Genomic DNA, 18,059 nt, shown 5'->3' with positions numbered 1-18,059 from the left:
AATGTGTTCCTGTGGAACACTCCACCTTCACAATGTGTTCCTGTGGAACACTCCACCTTTACAATGTGCTCCTGTGGAACACCACCTTCACAATGTGCTCCTGTCCAAACATTTAAACTTCACAATGTGTTCATGTGGAACACTCCACCTTCACAATGTGCTCCTGTCGAAACACTTAAACTTACAATGTGTTCCTGTGGAACACTCCACCTTCACAATGTGCTCCTGTCCAAACACTTAAACCTCACAATGTGTTCCTGTAGAACACCCCACCTTCACAATGTGCTCCTGTCCAAACACTAAAACTTTACAATGTGTTCCTGTAGAACACTTCACCTTCACAATGTGCTCCTGTCCAAACACTTAAACCTTACAATGTGTTCCTGTGAAACACTCCACCTTCACAATGTGCTCCTGTCCAAACACTTAAACCTTACAATGTGTTCCTGTAGAACACTCCACCTTCACAATGTGCTCCTGTCCAAACACTTAAACCTCACAATGTGTTCCTGTAGAAAACTCCACTTTTACAAAGTGCTCCTGTCCAAACACTTAAACCTTACAATGTGTTCCTGTGGAACACTCCACCTTCACAATGTGTTCCTGTGGAACACTCCACCTTCACAATGTGCTCCTGTCCAAACACTTAAACCTCACAATGTGTTCCTGTGGAAAACTCCACTTTTACAAAGTGCTCCTGTCCAAACACTTAAACTTCACAATGTGTTCCTGTGGTTTACAATGTGCTCCTGTCCAAACACTTAAACTTCACAATGTGTTCCTGTTAAACCTTCCACCTTCACAATGTGCTCCTGTCCAAACACTTGAACCTTACAATGTGTTCCGGTGAAACACTCCACCTTCACAATGTGCTCCTGTCCAAACATTAAAACTTCACAATGTGTTCCTGTAGAACACTTCACCTTCACAATGTGCTCCTCTCCAAACACTTCACCTTTACAATGTGTTCCTGTGGAAAACTCCACTTTTACAAAGTGCTCCTGTCCAAACACTTAAAATTCACAAAGTGTTCCTGTTGAACACTCCACCTTTACAATGTGCTCCTGTGGAACACTCCACCTTCACAATGTGCTCCTGTGGAACACTCCACCTTCACAATGTGCTCCTGTCCAAACACTTAAACCTCACAATGTGTTCCTGTGGAACACTCCACCTTCACAATGTGCTCCTGTCCAAACACTTAAACCTCACAATGTGTTCCTGTAAAACACTCCACCTTCACAATGTGCTCCTGTCCAAACACTTAAACCCACAATGTGTTCCTGTGGAACACTCCACCTTCACAATGTGCTCCTGTGGAACACTCCACCTTCACAATGTGCTCCTGTCAAACACTTAAACTTCACAATGTGTTCCTATGGAACACTCCACCTTCACAATGTGCTCCTGTGGAACACTTCATCGTCACAATGTGCTCCTGTCCAAACACTTAATATTCACAAGGTGTTCCTGTGAAACATTCCACCTTTACAATGTGCTCCTGTCCAAAAACTTAAACTTCACAATGTGTTCCTGTGGAACACTCCACCTTTACAATGTGCTCCTGTGGAACACTCCGCCTTCACAATGTGCTCCTGTCCAAACATTTAAACTTCACAATGTGTTCCTGTGGAACACTCCATCTTCACAATGTGCTCCTGTCCAAATACTTAAACCTCACAATGTGTTCCTGTGGAACACTCCACCTTTACAATGTGCTCCTGTGGAACACTCCACCTTCACAATGTGCTCCTGTCCAAACATTTAAACTTCACAATGTGTTCCTGTGGAACACTCCATCTTCACAATGTGCTCCTGTCCAAATACTTAAACCTCACAATGTGTTCCTGTGGAACACTCCACCTTTACAATGTGCTCCTTTGGAACACTTCTCCTTTACAATGTGCTCCTGTCCAAACACTTAAACTTCACAATGTGTTCCTGTCCAAACACTTAAACTTCACAATCTGTTTCTGTGGAACACTCCACCTTCACAATGTGTTCCTGTGGAACACTCCACCTTTACAATGTGTTCCTGTGGAACACTCCATCTTCACAATGTGCTCCTGTCCAAACACTTAACTTCATAATGTGTTCCTGTGGAACACTCCACGTTTACAATGTCCTCCTGTTTAAACACTTTACCTTTATAAATGTTCTGGTGCAAACACTCCACCTTCACAATGTGCTCCTGTCCAAACACTTAAACCTCACAATATGTTCCTGTGCAACACTCCACCTTTACAATGTGCTCCTTTGGAACACTTCTCCTTTACAATGTGCTCCTGTCCAAACACTTAAACTTCACAATGTGTTCCTGTCCAAACACTTAAACTTCACAATGTGTTCCTGTGGAACACTCCACCTTCACAATGTGTTCCTGTGGAACACTCCACCTTTACAATGTGTTCCTATGGAACACTCCACCTTCACAATGTGCTCCTGTCGAAACACTTAAACTTACAATATGTTCCTGTGGAACACTCCACCTTCACAATGTGCTCTTGTCCAAACACTTAAACTTCACAATGTGCTCCTGTCCAAACACTTAATATTCACAATGTGCTCCTGTGGAACACTTCATCGTCACAATGTGCTCCTGTCCAAACACTTAATATTCACAATGTGTTCCTGTGAATAATTCCACCTTTACAATGTGCTCCTGTCCAAACACTTAAACTTCACAATGTGTTCCTGTGGAACACGCCACCTTCACATTGTGCTCCTGTCCAAACACTTAAACTTCACAATGTTCTCCTGTCCAAACACTTAAACTTCACAACGTGTTCCTGTGGAACACTCCACCTTCACAATGTGCTCATGTCCAAACACTCCACCTTCACAATGTGCTCCTGTGGAACACTCCACCCCTTCACAATGTGTTCCTGTGGAACACTCCACCCCTTCACAATGTGCTCCTGTGGGACACTTCACCTTCACAATGTGTCCTTTTGTAATACATTTGACTTTATAAATGTTTTTGTGTAAACACTTCACCTTCACAATGTGTTTTTGTGTAAACAACACTTTAACTTCATAAATGTTCTTGTGTAAATATTTCACCTTCACAATATGTTCCCGTGTACCCCGCTTAGCAAGTGCATTGATAGCCATCAGCGTTACTTGCAGGATTGCACTCATGTCCAGACATACAAAGAGATGGAACACAGGGATGCTAAAAAACATCGTAATATCCATGTTATTAAAGTAATCATCCATGCAAAAGTAAGGCAATCACAGGTAGCCCAGGCTCTTTCAATGAGTAATTTGAACCGACCGGCTCATTGACCGTTAATAAGCCAGTTCAGAGTTTAAGAAATAGCGCGAGGTACTGGGCTATTTCGGACCAAAAAGACCGATTTCACAAGAGAGTTTGTATTGGTCTTGGAGAAAAATCCTTTCTACAAAACAGCTTTAAAAGATATGGCGAAATCATTCATTGCCACAAGTGAGAAATTTATATTACTTCGTATAGGGGGCAATGTGGGATGGATTAGGCGCATAAGGTATTTCTATGGAACGATTTTCTGAGTACCCTGAGTCATTCCTTCACTCAAATACTGTAAAAGTTTATCGGCGAACTCCGAATCGGAGTATAAAATTCATCGGTTGAATTGCCGTTTCAATTTTTATGCCGTAAATTCGAATCAATATTGTTCTTAGATGTTAAGCAAAAATATTACTTGAATTTTGTGGACGAAAATCATTTTGGTTTTAACAGAGGTACCAAAGTTAATTGTTGTTGCGTGTTTTCATCGGTGTTTTGCAAGCGGAAGTCGACCAAATTAGCTCACTGAAACCGCCATACAAACTCTTCTGCAAAATCGCTCACTTGGTCCGATTCGATCGATTTGACCCAGTCTCCCCGCGTCTTTTCTCAAACTCTGAACTGGCTTAGAGAGAACATATGGAGTTGTTACTTTATGCAAGTATTCCTCATAAAAATGTAATAAATTCAATCCAACGTGATGTAGTACTTATAGCCGTCTATCATTTCCACGTTTAAGCGATTTATATAAAGAGAATTCTAAATTTCACAGAACAGCGCTAAAGCGGCCCCAAATGTGATCTAAGGGGTCGTCCACACTAACACAGATTCAAACGTTTGAAAACGCTGAAAGGTACGGGGTGACGTCCTCTTTAATGATATGCGCATGCTCGAAGCAGCGCGCGTCTGCGATATGACGCCATCGTTTTCATTTTGATACGGATCCGACTGTCCACACTACGGACCAAAGTATACCGATTCATTTTTATTCTCTTTCGACGGCGTTTTCAAAAGTATTTGGATTCGCTGGATCCAGCGCGCGTGTTAGTGTGGACGGAAGGCCTAAACGTATCAACAAGTATACGGATTCAAACGAATCCGTGTTAGTGTGGACGGAAGGCCTAAACGTATCAAAAGGTATACGGATTCAAACGAATCCGTTTTAGTATGGACGGGCCGTTATGCGCTTAAACGTGGAAATAATAGACGGCTATAAGTACTACAACTTCCATTCATATTTAGTTTAGACTTGTTTGTATAAGATCTTATTATAAAAAAAAAATGATTCAAGACATCTTCCCGAAATAGCAATCGCAGGGATTCTTCATTTAAATGTATTAAATAGTTTTAAAAGATTAGCTCCCGTTTTACAAGCGCTGCATTTAAATGATCCAAGTCTTTTAATCTGTGTCCGAGCTCCTCTCTGATGTTTTGTATGTCTGTTTTTCATATGATGATGCCTTTGAGTTCGATGCCTTTCTGGCTGAGAGCACATCCATGAGCCATTGAGCTTCACCTTCATCATCAAATGCACCAGCCTTATGATTAGATACTCGATCACCTTTAGAAGAAACCTTGGTAGCAGTTAAGTTTTCCCGAGTCTACGGGTGCTGACCTTTTCTTCAGCCTCTACTGACATGACTCGATTCGCAAAATCTGTGGTATGGAGTTGGAAAACAAGTTTATGCGCAAGCTTCTTGGCAGCATTTTACCTTCTTCTAACTTTCTTCTTTCTTTGCTCCTTTTTTTTCTTTTGACCACCCTCTTCCCTTCTTCAATTGCAACGCTGTCGCTGTTGTATCTAGCACTTATTAAATTAAATTTAATAAGTGCTAGATTTATGTGTTAAAAATCGCAGAATGAATTGAAATGAGATTCTCCTCAGTGGCATGTATTAACCTATAAACGTAATCTCACTAGCAGCCCAAGATTTCGGGATGTGGTTCACATCATACAAGGCTTGTCTCCTGTTTTACAGCCGGTGTTTAACTTCCTTCACTTTTTCTTCTAGCACCGACTAGATCATCAACTCGGACAAGAAGAGCAACTTCGCAGTATTCTTTTTCCAGATTTAAAGCCTTTTTTGTTTATTGAGGTTGTAAGGGGGGAGGCTCAGAAAATTTTGGGGTTCCGAAAAGGGGGGGGGGGGCAACGAAAAAATTTACAATGTAAGGGGGGGGGCTCCAAAATTTTAAGATTTGTACAGGAAACGATCCCAGGACCCGAAATGATACCCAAAAGTACCCAAAGTGATTCCGGGACCCGAAACCATACCGAGGAGTCCCCGACATCGACCTCAAGGAATTGCAGTAATAGACAAAGGGAATGCAGAAGAAATCACTTGCAAATCTTAAAGCGTAATTGAGGGTTTTGCCCCGGCGGTAAACCCATAAACAGAGTCCAAAACAAATACACTTTTAATTGCTCAGAACAACCAAACTGTTGACCTTCCATCACACTAAAAACATTTACAGTTCCGTCACATGACTCTGACAATATATATATCTCGTTTCCGGTAAACATCACTCCTTGATTCCATGTTCATTTCACAATCAAACGTATATTTCACCACGAAATCCATGTTCACATGAGCGAATATTTACCGACACATTTTAGGCAGCCGGTTTGGCCGAGAAGATGGCGGAATGACAAAAGCACACTGAGTAATGCACTCGAACAACCCTTTCACTACCGTTGCAAGATGTGGCTTTAGTTGAAAGCAATATTTATGTGAGTTTTGAATTTCCTTCATGTAGTCGGCCGTACAACCCTGCATGATCTCATGATAGGTCTTTCATTCATCGAATACAAACAAACATGCACAAAGTAACCTAAGAATAACCTTATGTTTTATCTGTGGATCGATGTGGAGACTTTCTTTTAAGTCTTTTAATATTTATTCACGCCTGGTTCTTCAAATAACTATCACAGGAATCGTCATTTGACCCCAATTTCTGACTCAAGCACTGTATTTCCCGCGCAGTCGTGTATTAAAATCTTAATGCTATGGTTTTAGTTAATGTAAGTTTCCTGGTTGTATCACAAATAACGTTAAAATGTTTCATGAGTTTTTAAAACTGAAAGACAATCCTTCCACATTCCTTTTGTTTGTCCATTACTGCAATTCCTTGGAGTTCCTTTTGAGGACTCCTGGAGATCGTTTCGGATCCCAAGATCATGTGGGGAACTTTTGGGGATCGTTTCGGGTCCTTGGATCATTTCGGGTCCTGTGTACAGTCGTGAGTAAAAATCTTCTCTCCAACCCCCCCCCCCCCCCCCCCTTGGTATTTAATGAACAGCTTTTTCATCTACTCTTAATCAAACCCGCCAAAAAAAAGGTGCAAAAGGCTGTTGCAAAGCACATTTTTCTGTGTATGTGTATAAGAAAAGAAAAAAAGGAAATATAATAAGGAAAGGAAGTATAGAAATGTATTGGTTAAACAACCTATGTAACGTTATGTAAAGTTATATGGTATCAATAAAACATAATCATCATCATCATCATCATAATCTGTTGTGGTGTTTTGGAAATAGGTCACCTTGGCGCGTGTGTCTGTTGTTGTGTTCGTGGGGCATATCGAACTTTCATCGAAAATGTCCAATACCCCCCCCCCCCCCTCCACACACACACACACACGCACACACATACACAAAACTTTTGTGTGTTGTCCTATTGTAGTTTTTGTTTTAGTTTTTGCAGCGTATCAACCAGAAAGCAGGGGCGAAGATGAGGGAAACCCTGCCTGTTTCACGAGTTTCAAAATTCGGAAATCACGTTTCACGATAAACTGACAACAAGGATCAATCTTTACTCGGAAATCACGATTCCCAATTTTGCAAAGGTTGAAAGCTTTCTTACTTTGAAACTAAGCCCCCTAATGAATATGAGTGCAAGGACATTCCTTTCAGAGAAATGTGACTCCAAAGTTCAAATTTGGCGGGCAGAGCGTCTTGAACCAATAAGCATAGCAATATTAATTAGATTAGTTAAAAAGATAACGAACCCCTTTTGCCTCAGGACCTATCGATTCACCGTAGTTCTTACACGGAGCATTACTTAAGAGCATAGATTAGGATTCACGCTGATCAAATTTCGCCATTGGATTCACGAATCACGGCGAAAGGTAGCAATCAAGGATCACGGTTTTCAATTTCTCCTGGAAGATGCCAGGACTATATATAAGTATTATTATGACTACTCTAAGCATAGTAAACTATGGGAGGTTGAATATTTGGAGAAGAAATGTAAATTATTAGATTTCTTAACGATGAACGACAAGAAGAAGAAGAACCACTTTTATTTTCAAAAATCATTAAAACCAAGTGAAAACGGCCCTTGTTAATATAGAGTTCGTAATATTTACAACAAATTATGCGTCAGCTGTCTTTGTAGCAATTTCAAGCACACACTAAATTATGAATATGTGAATTATCTCCGCATCATAGCTTTTAGGAAGGTTCCTTTTGGAACAATTCAATCATAATTGTAGTTACCTTTCTAAACTATGAACATGATGAACTATGATGAAGGGCAAGCCAATTCAAACATCAACCATTATTACCACAAAAGATAAGAAACTAGCGATTTTAGTGATAAGTAAGGTTTTACAAGCCCAACTTCAACATGAATAAAATGTTACAGCATGTGGCGACTGGGCTTTAAATAAATAATGTGATCTTCCCGCATAACACAGTGATGGAGGTAGGTCTGTTCGTTCGCTTGCCACAATGCGTCGCGTTGTTAGCCCAAATGTGCGCTTCTCAAGTGCTTCAAGCGTCCAATGGTGGATTTCTCAAAGAGAAAAAGATGTATCTAAACGTGACAGTGAAAGAAGTGCATAAGGTGAACCGGGTGGCTCAGTGCGCGGTCAAGAGTATGAGGGATCATAAATCCTATTCTTTTAACTTTGCTGTTAAACCTGAGGAATGTGGGACGTACCTCTGTGAAGTGCTGTACACCGACAGATACAACGACTCAGATAAATACCACAAAAACGAGAATTTCGATCACTACAATAAGAAGGTAAATACTGAAAACACTAAAAACTAGTTTTCATCTCCGTATTAATTTAATTAATACGCTGGTTTGGCTTTAATTATACCAAAGACCAATAACAATTTTAGAAATACAACACTTTTTAATTTCAAGTAATTCACTCTTACAGCGACAAAGTAGTTAAAAGTGTGAATTTGCAGACACAGATCTTAGCTATTTTCCTGTTTACGTAAACAGGGTCAACATTTTGAAAGTTGATAATGGAGGCTGTGTTCAGCGTGTTTGTTGTGAGGCCATATTTTATCGTTTGCTCCAAGGAATGTTATGGAAAATCTCTCAATTCTACGTTAGATTTACATATGAAACTTAGTGCACAGAGATTATGGAGAAATCGAGAGAGACAAACTGAGTTGAAAAGCGAGGTCAAACAGCGAACCGCCCCGATGACCTGTACCCAAGAATAAAAATGGTGTTTCAAAGCTTTGAATGTGTACATACCCAAAAAAACGAACAGCATTTTCGCGAAAGGGAAAGAGTTTTACAAGCAAGATGGATAAATGCAGTCATATCGTATGAACAAAAAAGCAAAGTATTTTTAGGGGATTGCGCGCACCCCCTGTGCATCTTGTGTATGCGCCTGATAAGTCTTATTAAAGACGAAAATTTGGCAGAATCGAATTCAAGTTTTTATTCAAGCTTTTTCAATAGTAATTTGACATAATAAACCCCAGAATATTTAATCTATAAAAAGTATTTTAAACAAATTGCATTTTTTTTATTAAAACAGCAGCTGTTCTGCTATAATCTGTGGTGTTGAACTTTTCAGAATTGTAAAAAAATGCGCTTAAAAAATATGTACAGCGGCGTGGCAATGGGTTAAAGTTCAGACATTCAGAAAAATTTATTGTATATTGTTCTTTGCACAGAGTGGTTGTGCCCCTGAGCCTTGTCAAAATGGCGGGAAATGCCGCACATCTGATCTCGCGTACGACACAGCGTACGCAGAATGCATCTGTCCTGCGTGCTTTCGTGGCAAGAACTGTGAATTGCAAGGTTATTTATAATGCACAGTTTCCCTCACATACTCACCGTCTTGTCATTAAAATTACATGAGCATTATTGAATAATATTGATTAGTATCGATACCATAATCAACAACAGCAACGATAACATCCAGTTTTATAAAAAAAAGTATAGGTATAAAGCTGTAGGTCAATGGCCTACCATCATCATCGCCATTTTAACAAAACCATAAAAAAATGCTTTTGCTAGGGACGGATCAAGCTTTTCGCTAAAGGGGGGGAAGGGGGTTTGGCTCAGTGACAAAGCGATGAGGGGGTATTTTTCTTTGTTACATATGGCTTTCTGGCAGCCCAAAGGGGGGGGGGGGGGGGTTAAACCCCCTAAACACTCCCCCTAGATCCGCTACTGTCTACTCACAGGGCATGTGGTCCCCTCCCCTCCAACTCCCCCTCCCCCCCCCCATATTCTAAGGAAATGATCAGTAAAGGCATAGCTGTGCTTCCCTATAATATTTTTATAATAGTTTTCCTGTATTGTGTGACCCCCTCCTAATCATACGTGGCCTGCTATGGCTTTCTACGGCATTGTTACTAATCATAATTGTTCTATATTACTTCCTAAAGATTCTCCCGGTCCGCTAGGGATGCAGGATGGTAGAATCCTTGACTCTCAGCTTTCTGCATCTTCCAAATATGACAATGCCCACGGTGCAAATTTTGGGAGACTGCACAACCCGTTCGTCCCGAGCTTGGGAAACTATGGTTGCTGGGCAGCCAAGAACAAACAGGCGAGTGATCTCTGCTATGACAACTAAGACTGGCACTACAACTTAGACTATTATGACGACGGTTATAACTACGACTACGAAAATATATAAGTGCGACCATCAAAACGACAGCGATCAAAACGTGTATAACTTAAACAGATTCTGTCAGTCGCCATTTTGTCTTCCTAGCAAAGTAGCAAGTGCGAAAAAGCATCCATTTCCACCGGCGGATTTGGGGAAGCCCACGCGATATTTTTTTATTGAATTTTGTAAAAACAGTATCGGACTTTATTTTTAGATGGTTATTTCGAGATTTTAGTACATGTGACTTTAAAAAATATTAAATCAAAACAATAACAAAGGTGTGACTGACAACGGCACTTTAAAAACTAGAACTTGCGACCAACGAACATACCTGGGACTAACGAACATACCAGGGACCAACGAACATACCTGCGACCAACGAACATACCTGCGACCAACGAACATACCTGCGACCAACGACCATACCTGGGACCAACGACCATACCAGGGACCAACGACCATACCTGCGACCAACGAACATACCTGGGACCAACGACCATACCAGGGACCAACGAACATACCTGGGACCAACGAACATACCAGGGACTAACGAACATACCAGGGACCAACGAACATACCTGCGACCAACGAACATACCTGGGACCAACGACCATACCTGGGACCAACGACCATACCTGCGACCAACGACCATACCTGGGACCAGCGACCATACCTGGGACCAGCGACCATACCTGGGACTAACGACCATACCTGCGACCAACGAACATACCTGGGACCAACGAACATACCAGGGACCAACGAACATACCAGGGACCAACGAACATACCAGGGACCAACGACCATACCAGGGACCAACGACCATACCTGGGACCAACGACCATATCTGGGACCAACGACCATACCTGCGACCAACGAACATACCTGCGACCAACGACCATATCTGGGACCAACGACCATACCTGCGACCAACGACCATACCTGCGACCAACGACCACCTGGGACTAACGACCATACCTGGGACTAATGACCATACCTGGGACTAACGACCATACCTGGGACTAACGACCATACCTGGGACCAACGACCATATCTGGGACCAACGACCATACCTGGGACCAACGACCATACCTGGGACCAACGAACATACCTGGGACCAACGACCATATCTGGGACCAACGACCATACCTTGGACCAACGACCATACCTGGGACCAACGAACATACCTGGGACCAACGAACATACCTGGGACCAACGACCATATCTGGGACCAACGACCATACCTTGGACTAACGACCATATCTGCGACTAACGCCCATACCTGGAAACAACGACCATACCTGGGACCAACGACCATACCTGCGACTAACGACCATACCTGCGACCAACGAACATACCTGCGACCAACGAACATACCTGCGACCAACGACCATACCTGGGACCAACGAACATACCTGCGACCAACGAACATACCTGCGACCAACGAACATACCTGCGACCAACGAACATACCTGCGACCAACGAACATACCTGGGACCAACGACCATACCTGCGACCAACGAACATACCTGGGACCAACGAACATACCTGGGACCAACAACCATACCTGGGACCAACGACCATATCTGGGACCAACGAACATACCTGGGACCAACGACCATACCTGGGACCAACGACCATACCTGGGACCAACTACCATACCTGCGACCAACGAACATACCTGGGACCAACGAACATACCAGGGACCAACGACCATACCTGGGACCAACGAACATATCTGGGACCAACGAACATACCTGGGACTAACGACCATACCTGCGACCAACGAACATACCTGGGACCAACGAACATACCTGGGACCAACGACCATACCTGGGACCAACGACCATACCTACGACCAACGACCATACCAGGGACCAACGACCATACCTGGGACCAACGACCATACCTACGACCAACGACCATACCAGGGACCAACGACCATACCTGGGACTAACGACCATACCTGGGACTAACGACCATACCAGGGACCAACGAACATACCTGGGACCAATGACCATACCTGGGACCAGCGACCATACCTGGGACCAACGACCATACCAACGACCAACGACCATACCAGGGACCAACGAACATACCTGGGACCAACGACCATACCTGGGACCAACGAACATACCTGGGACCAACGAACATACCTGCGACCAACGAACATACCTGCGACCAACGACCATACCTGCGACCAACGAACATACCTGGGACCAACTACCATACCTGCGACCAACGAACATACCTGGGACCAACGAACATACCAGGGACCAACGAACATACCTGGGACCAACGACCATACCTGGGACCAACGACCATACCTGGGACCAACGACCATACCTGGGACCAACGAACATACCTGGGACCAACGACCATACCTGCGACCAACGACCATACCAGGGACCAACGACCATACCTGGGACTAACGACCATACCTGGGACTAATGACCATACCTGGGACTAACAATCATACCTGGGACTAACGACCATATCTGCGACTAACGCCCATACCTGGGAACAACGACCATACCTGGGACTAACGACCATACCTGGGACCAACGACCATACCTGCGACTAACGACCATACCTGGGACCAACGACCAAACCTGCGACTAACGACCATACCTGGGACTAACGACCATACCTGGGACCAACGTCCATACCTGGGACTAACGACCATACATGCGACCAACAACCATACCTGCGACTAACGACCATACCTGCGACCAACGACCATACATGCGACCAACAACCATACCTGCGACTAACGACCACACCTGCGAAAAACCACCGGATAACTATGTTCTGTTTTTGTAAATAAAGTATAGAATAAAATAAGAAGCGGGTGTATTAATTTTCTTTTAAAAATATAAAATAGAAACTAGTTTTTGTTCCTCCCCGGAACTTGAATAGATCGTTTTAACGATGTTGCGCGCGCATCCAGAATGCCAAAGACTGGCGGGCCATAGGTGATCCAAAATGCGAACAAAGGGGTATTTGACTCTAGCGCCAATTTGACTATAGCAATCTGAAAGCATTTTTGATTAGATAGCTTCTCTCTAAACTCCACATCGTACGCAATTTTAGATCAGCCATGGCCCGCCAGTCTGTGACACTTTGGATGCGCGCAACATCATGAAAACGGCCTATTCGCTTTTTTTCTGTACCACTTTGTGTTTACAAAATGTTTCTGGTTTCTGTTTCTGGCCAGGCTGGCGAATTTCTTCATATAAATCTTCTCGTTCCAACTTACATCACTAAGGTTGCCACACAGGGTAAGAATGATCCTTACTCACAACAGTGGGTGAAGCGTTACCGACTTGACTACAGTCCAGACGGAACCACATGGGCTGCTTACAAGGTAAGACTTTTAACTGTCGAATCCTTTGTATCGCGACCCGCGTTTTCAAAACACGATTTGTTTTGGTTTTCTCTTCCGTCAGTAAAACTATTCTTAGGCAAATAAGAGTGTCGCTTTGTGCACTTCCCTGGCTATCCTCTGGACGAAAACCAGACAGTTTCGCGACAGAAAGCCAGGCAACTGCACTAGGCGAGAGATGGCAAGAATCTGGCTTAGAATAATTTGACTGGCGGAACAGAAAATCCCAAAAGACAAAAACAAATCGATGGTTTGAAAATGCGGCGTCGCATTTGACAGTAATGATGATGGTTGGTTATGAAGGTGATGACGATAAAGATGTCAAACGGAACGGAGTCGGCAACGATGATATGTTGATTGATGTGTTGGTGTTATTATGCATGGAACGAGAAGCTGCTTTGTGTGGCTGATGAGGGCAGGTTGATTAGGCGACTTGCACTACCTGGTTACGTGACTTTTCGTGGTAAACACAAGCCAATATTACCACCACATAAATTACTTCGTATATTGCAGAGAACGACAAACGATCTTCAGATACCTGGCCTCAGTATCACAAATTTTGTTGTTTATCTCCGTTTCAGTAAACTTCGTAGCTTGTTCAATACAGACAATAGCGCTTTTCAGCATGCTCGAGATTTTTCTTGCGATAATGCACGTATTTTGCCGACGTCCTCGCTTCTGTTCTCATACAATAGAAGTATTTGTATATTTTCTTATCAATTTCTAGTCTCCAAAACGTACGTGCACTTAAGTTTCAGCAGCTACGGATGGTAAAGCCATATCCTGATAATACACTTAAAAATTGGCCTTGCCCTCCATGATAGCTGATAACTGGGAACCGTTGATAATGGAGAATGTCTGACGATTATGGTGATAACGACGAGGAAAATTATTATGATGACAATTCTTTTATGTATTTTAGATATTCACTGGCAACTCTGATGTTAACAGCGTAATGGCAAACGCGATCGACGATCCCTTCAAAGCCAAGGCTGTTAGATTTGTGGTCCAGGAATGGAATGGTCATATCAGCTTGAGAGTGGAGCTTTACGGATGTCCTACCCAATAATATCGCAATGATTCCTTATACAGCCCCGTAGCCAGGGGGGGAGGGGGGATGGTGGTGGAGTGGGTTGGAAGAGCTTCCTTCCCGCTCGACTGGAAGGTCCGCTCTAATGAAGAAAAATTGAGTACCGATGCGGGCTAAACGAACCCTCCCCCCCCCCCCCCCCCCCGCTCAAAATCCCCTTTTTTCGGGGGTGGTCAGATTTTTATCAGAGATCTCACTGCCCCCCCCCCAGAAAAAATTAGCTCCACTTTTTCGGATTCCCCCCCCCCAAAAAAAAAAAAAAAAAAATCCTGGGTACGGGCCTGGAAAGGTTATAAGAAATACAATTTGTTTCTCTTGCTATTTACCACTTGTGTACAGTGAAAGAGAAAGATGCTGACACAATGCTCGGATGATTTCGGGTCTTAATTAATTTTTTTTCAGGAACTTTACAAGCAACTGTTACACACGTTTTCATGCACACGTGCGCTTTGTGTTTATCGTTTCCGAGCCGCTTACTGGTTTTAGGACGCGGAAGCTATTTCGCAGTTACGGTGGCTGTTAGACCGCCAGCCAATAAGAGAGCGCCGAATTGCACGGAATATTCATGCAGTGACGTTGAAATTGCCAAACCAGACTATGGCAAAACATAGTCTTCGTCTATTCTATCAGTTTTCCTACGAATGCAACTAAATCAAACAGTCAAACAATTGATTTTCGCAATAAAATGCGTAATGAAAACAGCCGCGTACAGTATATAAAAAGTAGAATTTGCAAGATCACACTGAATAGGTTTTCACATTAGCTATTTTACAGAATTAATAAGAACCTATTCTTCCCCACCAGGCTGATGAAGTTCTTATAAAAAGGATGCTTAGAAATGCCAGATTTCTGCGTGTAGGTTCTTATATGCGAGTGTTAACTTTACAATTGCGGAACATTACCATTTTTGGTTATATTTGATAGACAATCTGATTAACCAATCAGAGATGAGTATTACCATGCCCAGTCTCACGCGGACACGCCTCAACTCAGAGTAGGAAAACAAAATGGCGGTTCCGTCGAATCGGGAAAATCATGTTGAACGCCGCTTTTTAACTCTCTGCTAGCAGTGATTTCTTCTTATCTGTTTAAGCAGGGATTTCACTGACTCAGTGCGTCAGATATGTGTTGTTTCTCATCGGCAACAGACCTCATTTGCAGGGTTATTTTTACGACTTCACCGAATCGTACTGTAATGAACGCGGAAGGGTAAGCCACTGCTAGCAGGCTATAACATTGATCACCAATTATCTAGTTGTACGTTTCATCAAGTCATACAACTGCACAGAATTTCCCTGGATTTATCTTGCCTTCACACTCGGAATGAAGACACCCCTAGAAGAAATTTTAGCTGGGATATTGAAACTAAAATGAATCTTCTACAGATGGCAGCGAGTCTCATTAAAAAATGAAGCTAAATCCTATACAGAATGGCCGCGAGTCGCTGTTTATTGTATGCAATTAAAAGACACTTCATGAAAGTACTGTTTTAATGTTTATATTTGATCCTGGAATAAATAGATTTGCTATGATCAGTAAAACTCAAGGATGTCAGCTATTATACATTGCTGCATTAGTTTGCTATTACTCGTTGTAAAAAAGTCATTACCACAAATGCTCACATTATGTTTTTTTTTATAAATGGATTTTAGAGGGGGCGCTTGTTTGAGGGGCTATGTAATGTGCTTATTCAATGAGGTGTGTATGTATACCTCAGTGTCAGAACCATCCCCAAAGGACTTCATTGTATTCAGCTCTGTTTTCATCATGATTCTTTTTATCAAACAAAGGAAGTTTTGTGACACAATTCGTACTTAATACACAGGTTCTAACACCTGTGTTAGAGTTAGAGCCATTGAGGGGGTATTTCATTGTGTGTGCAGACAAATGGAAAAAGGCATAGAGTGTAAACTAGGGTGAGGAAAAGGCGTGGTAAGGGCAAAGGGGTGGTGGCTAAGGGTATGTCTCATGGGGGGTGCTGACACAGGTTGTGAAGACAAAGTAAACTTGTACCAGGTTTGATAACTAGGCCTTGGAGATAATAGGAGAATGGGAGTGTAGTTATACCCTGGTAACCAGAGGCTCCAAGCTTTACTAGTGCAGATATATGGAAATTATCCATTCATATTTGGTGATACTTTAGGCCCATTTTTTTCTCATCAGTCTCTATTATATGTGCAAAGAGTGTTTATTTTTACAAAAAGGGAATTAAATTAATTTGATTTGATAGGCAAGTCTGAGTGTTGTAGCTCCTTCTGAAACTATATAGTGATAGTAAGAATTTATATGTTTGGGGTATAGAATTAGGTTTGGGTATTTGTTTGGGAGGTAAGTTTCTATACTTGGTATATTTTATGTATAGAACTCAGGTTTGGGTAATTTTTTTTTTGGGGGGGGGGGGCTAATTTGACAAAAAGTCCTTATCGCAAATGCTTATTTTAGCATATTATGCTCTTTTTTTACCCCTCTTGTACCAGGTTTGACTACTAGGCCTTAAAGATTCTTGGTGTATGTGGGTGCAGTAATAGATATCATACTGTATGGAAAATAAATATTTATATTTGGTGATACTTCAGGCCCATTTTTTCTTCTCAGTGTCAGTGTCAGTTGCACAGAGTTTGTTTGTTGTCTTTTTTATAAAAATGGAATAAAATTGATTTTATTTAATAAGCAAATCTGAGAGTTGAAGCTCCCTTATAGCAAGATTTTGTATGCTTGGGCTATAGAATTTAGGTTTGGGAGGTAAGTTTCTATGCTTGGTATATTTTATGTATAGAACTCAGGTTTGTGTATTTTTGAGGATGAGTAGGGGGGGGGGGGTGGGCTAATTTATCAAAAAGTTCTTATTGCAAATGCTTATTTTAACATATTATGCCCCTCTAGCATTAGATTTAAAGGGGGGAAATGGTTTGAGTGGCTATGTGATGCGCTTACTCAATGAGCGCTATTTTATGGTGTGTGCAGACAAAAAGCCATAGGGTGTAAAATTAAAGGTTGAGAAATGCATGGTAAGGGGAGTGAGGTTGTGATGGCTGAGGTCATGTCACATGTGGTGTGCTCACACAAGGTGCGAAGACAAGGAAGTAAAATTGTACCGGGTTTGATGACTAGGGCCTTGGAGGTGAAAAGGATATTTATAAAAGGGAATATAAATAAATTAAATTTGATAAGCAAATTTTCCTTCTAATCTATAGTATTTTTTACGGTACTGGCAAGTTTCAAGCTTTTGTATGTTTTACGAATTGAACTCAGGTTTGGGTTACTTTTTTGGGGGGAAGGGGAGGGGCTATCTATTCTTGGTGGAGTTTTGGTTATAGAATTCAGATGCGGGTATATTTTTAGGGGTAGCGCGGTTCCATTCTTTTGGGGGCATAAAATATTCGTATCTGTCGGAACCAACAGTCACGTTTGCAGCTAGAGTGCCTCCCCCATGTTGTTGTAGTGGTCGCA

General features: G+C 42.2%; 1 protein-coding gene across 1 annotated transcript; it reads left to right on the top strand.

The window, feature by feature from the left end:
• Positions 1 to 7,795: 7,795 nt before the first annotated feature.
• LOC5504665 (EGF-like repeat and discoidin I-like domain-containing protein 3) lies at positions 7,796 to 16,224 on the top strand. The gene is made up of 5 exons (XM_032373009.2): positions 7,796 to 8,291; positions 9,191 to 9,317; positions 9,911 to 10,074; positions 13,352 to 13,501; positions 14,442 to 16,224. Exons 1-5 carry the CDS (start codon positions 7,965 to 7,967, stop codon positions 14,586 to 14,588), a joined length of 915 nt encoding a protein of 304 aa, XP_032228900.1. The 5' UTR covers positions 7,796 to 7,964; the 3' UTR covers positions 14,589 to 16,224.
• The last annotated feature ends 1,835 nt before the right edge of the window (positions 16,225 to 18,059 follow it).

This window comes from Nematostella vectensis, chromosome 12 (genome assembly GCF_932526225.1).
Source record: "Nematostella vectensis chromosome 12, jaNemVect1.1, whole genome shotgun sequence".
Lineage (NCBI taxonomy): Eukaryota > Metazoa > Cnidaria > Anthozoa > Actiniaria > Edwardsiidae > Nematostella > Nematostella vectensis.
The sequence above is the reverse complement of the archived record's forward strand: the minus strand, read 5'-3'. Positions and strand labels throughout refer to the sequence as shown.

Coding starts and splice junctions, on each gene's coding strand:
- LOC5504665 (XM_032373009.2), top strand. CDS start 7,965: ATGGAGGTAGGTCTGTTCGTTCGCTTGCCACAATGCGTCGCGTTGTTA. Junction 10,075..13,351: donor GGGCAGCCAAGAACAAACAG/GCGAGTGATCTC, acceptor GTTTCTGGCCAG/GCTGGCGAATTTCTTCATAT. Junction 13,502..14,441: donor CCACATGGGCTGCTTACAAG/GTAAGACTTTTA, acceptor TATGTATTTTAG/ATATTCACTGGCAACTCTGA.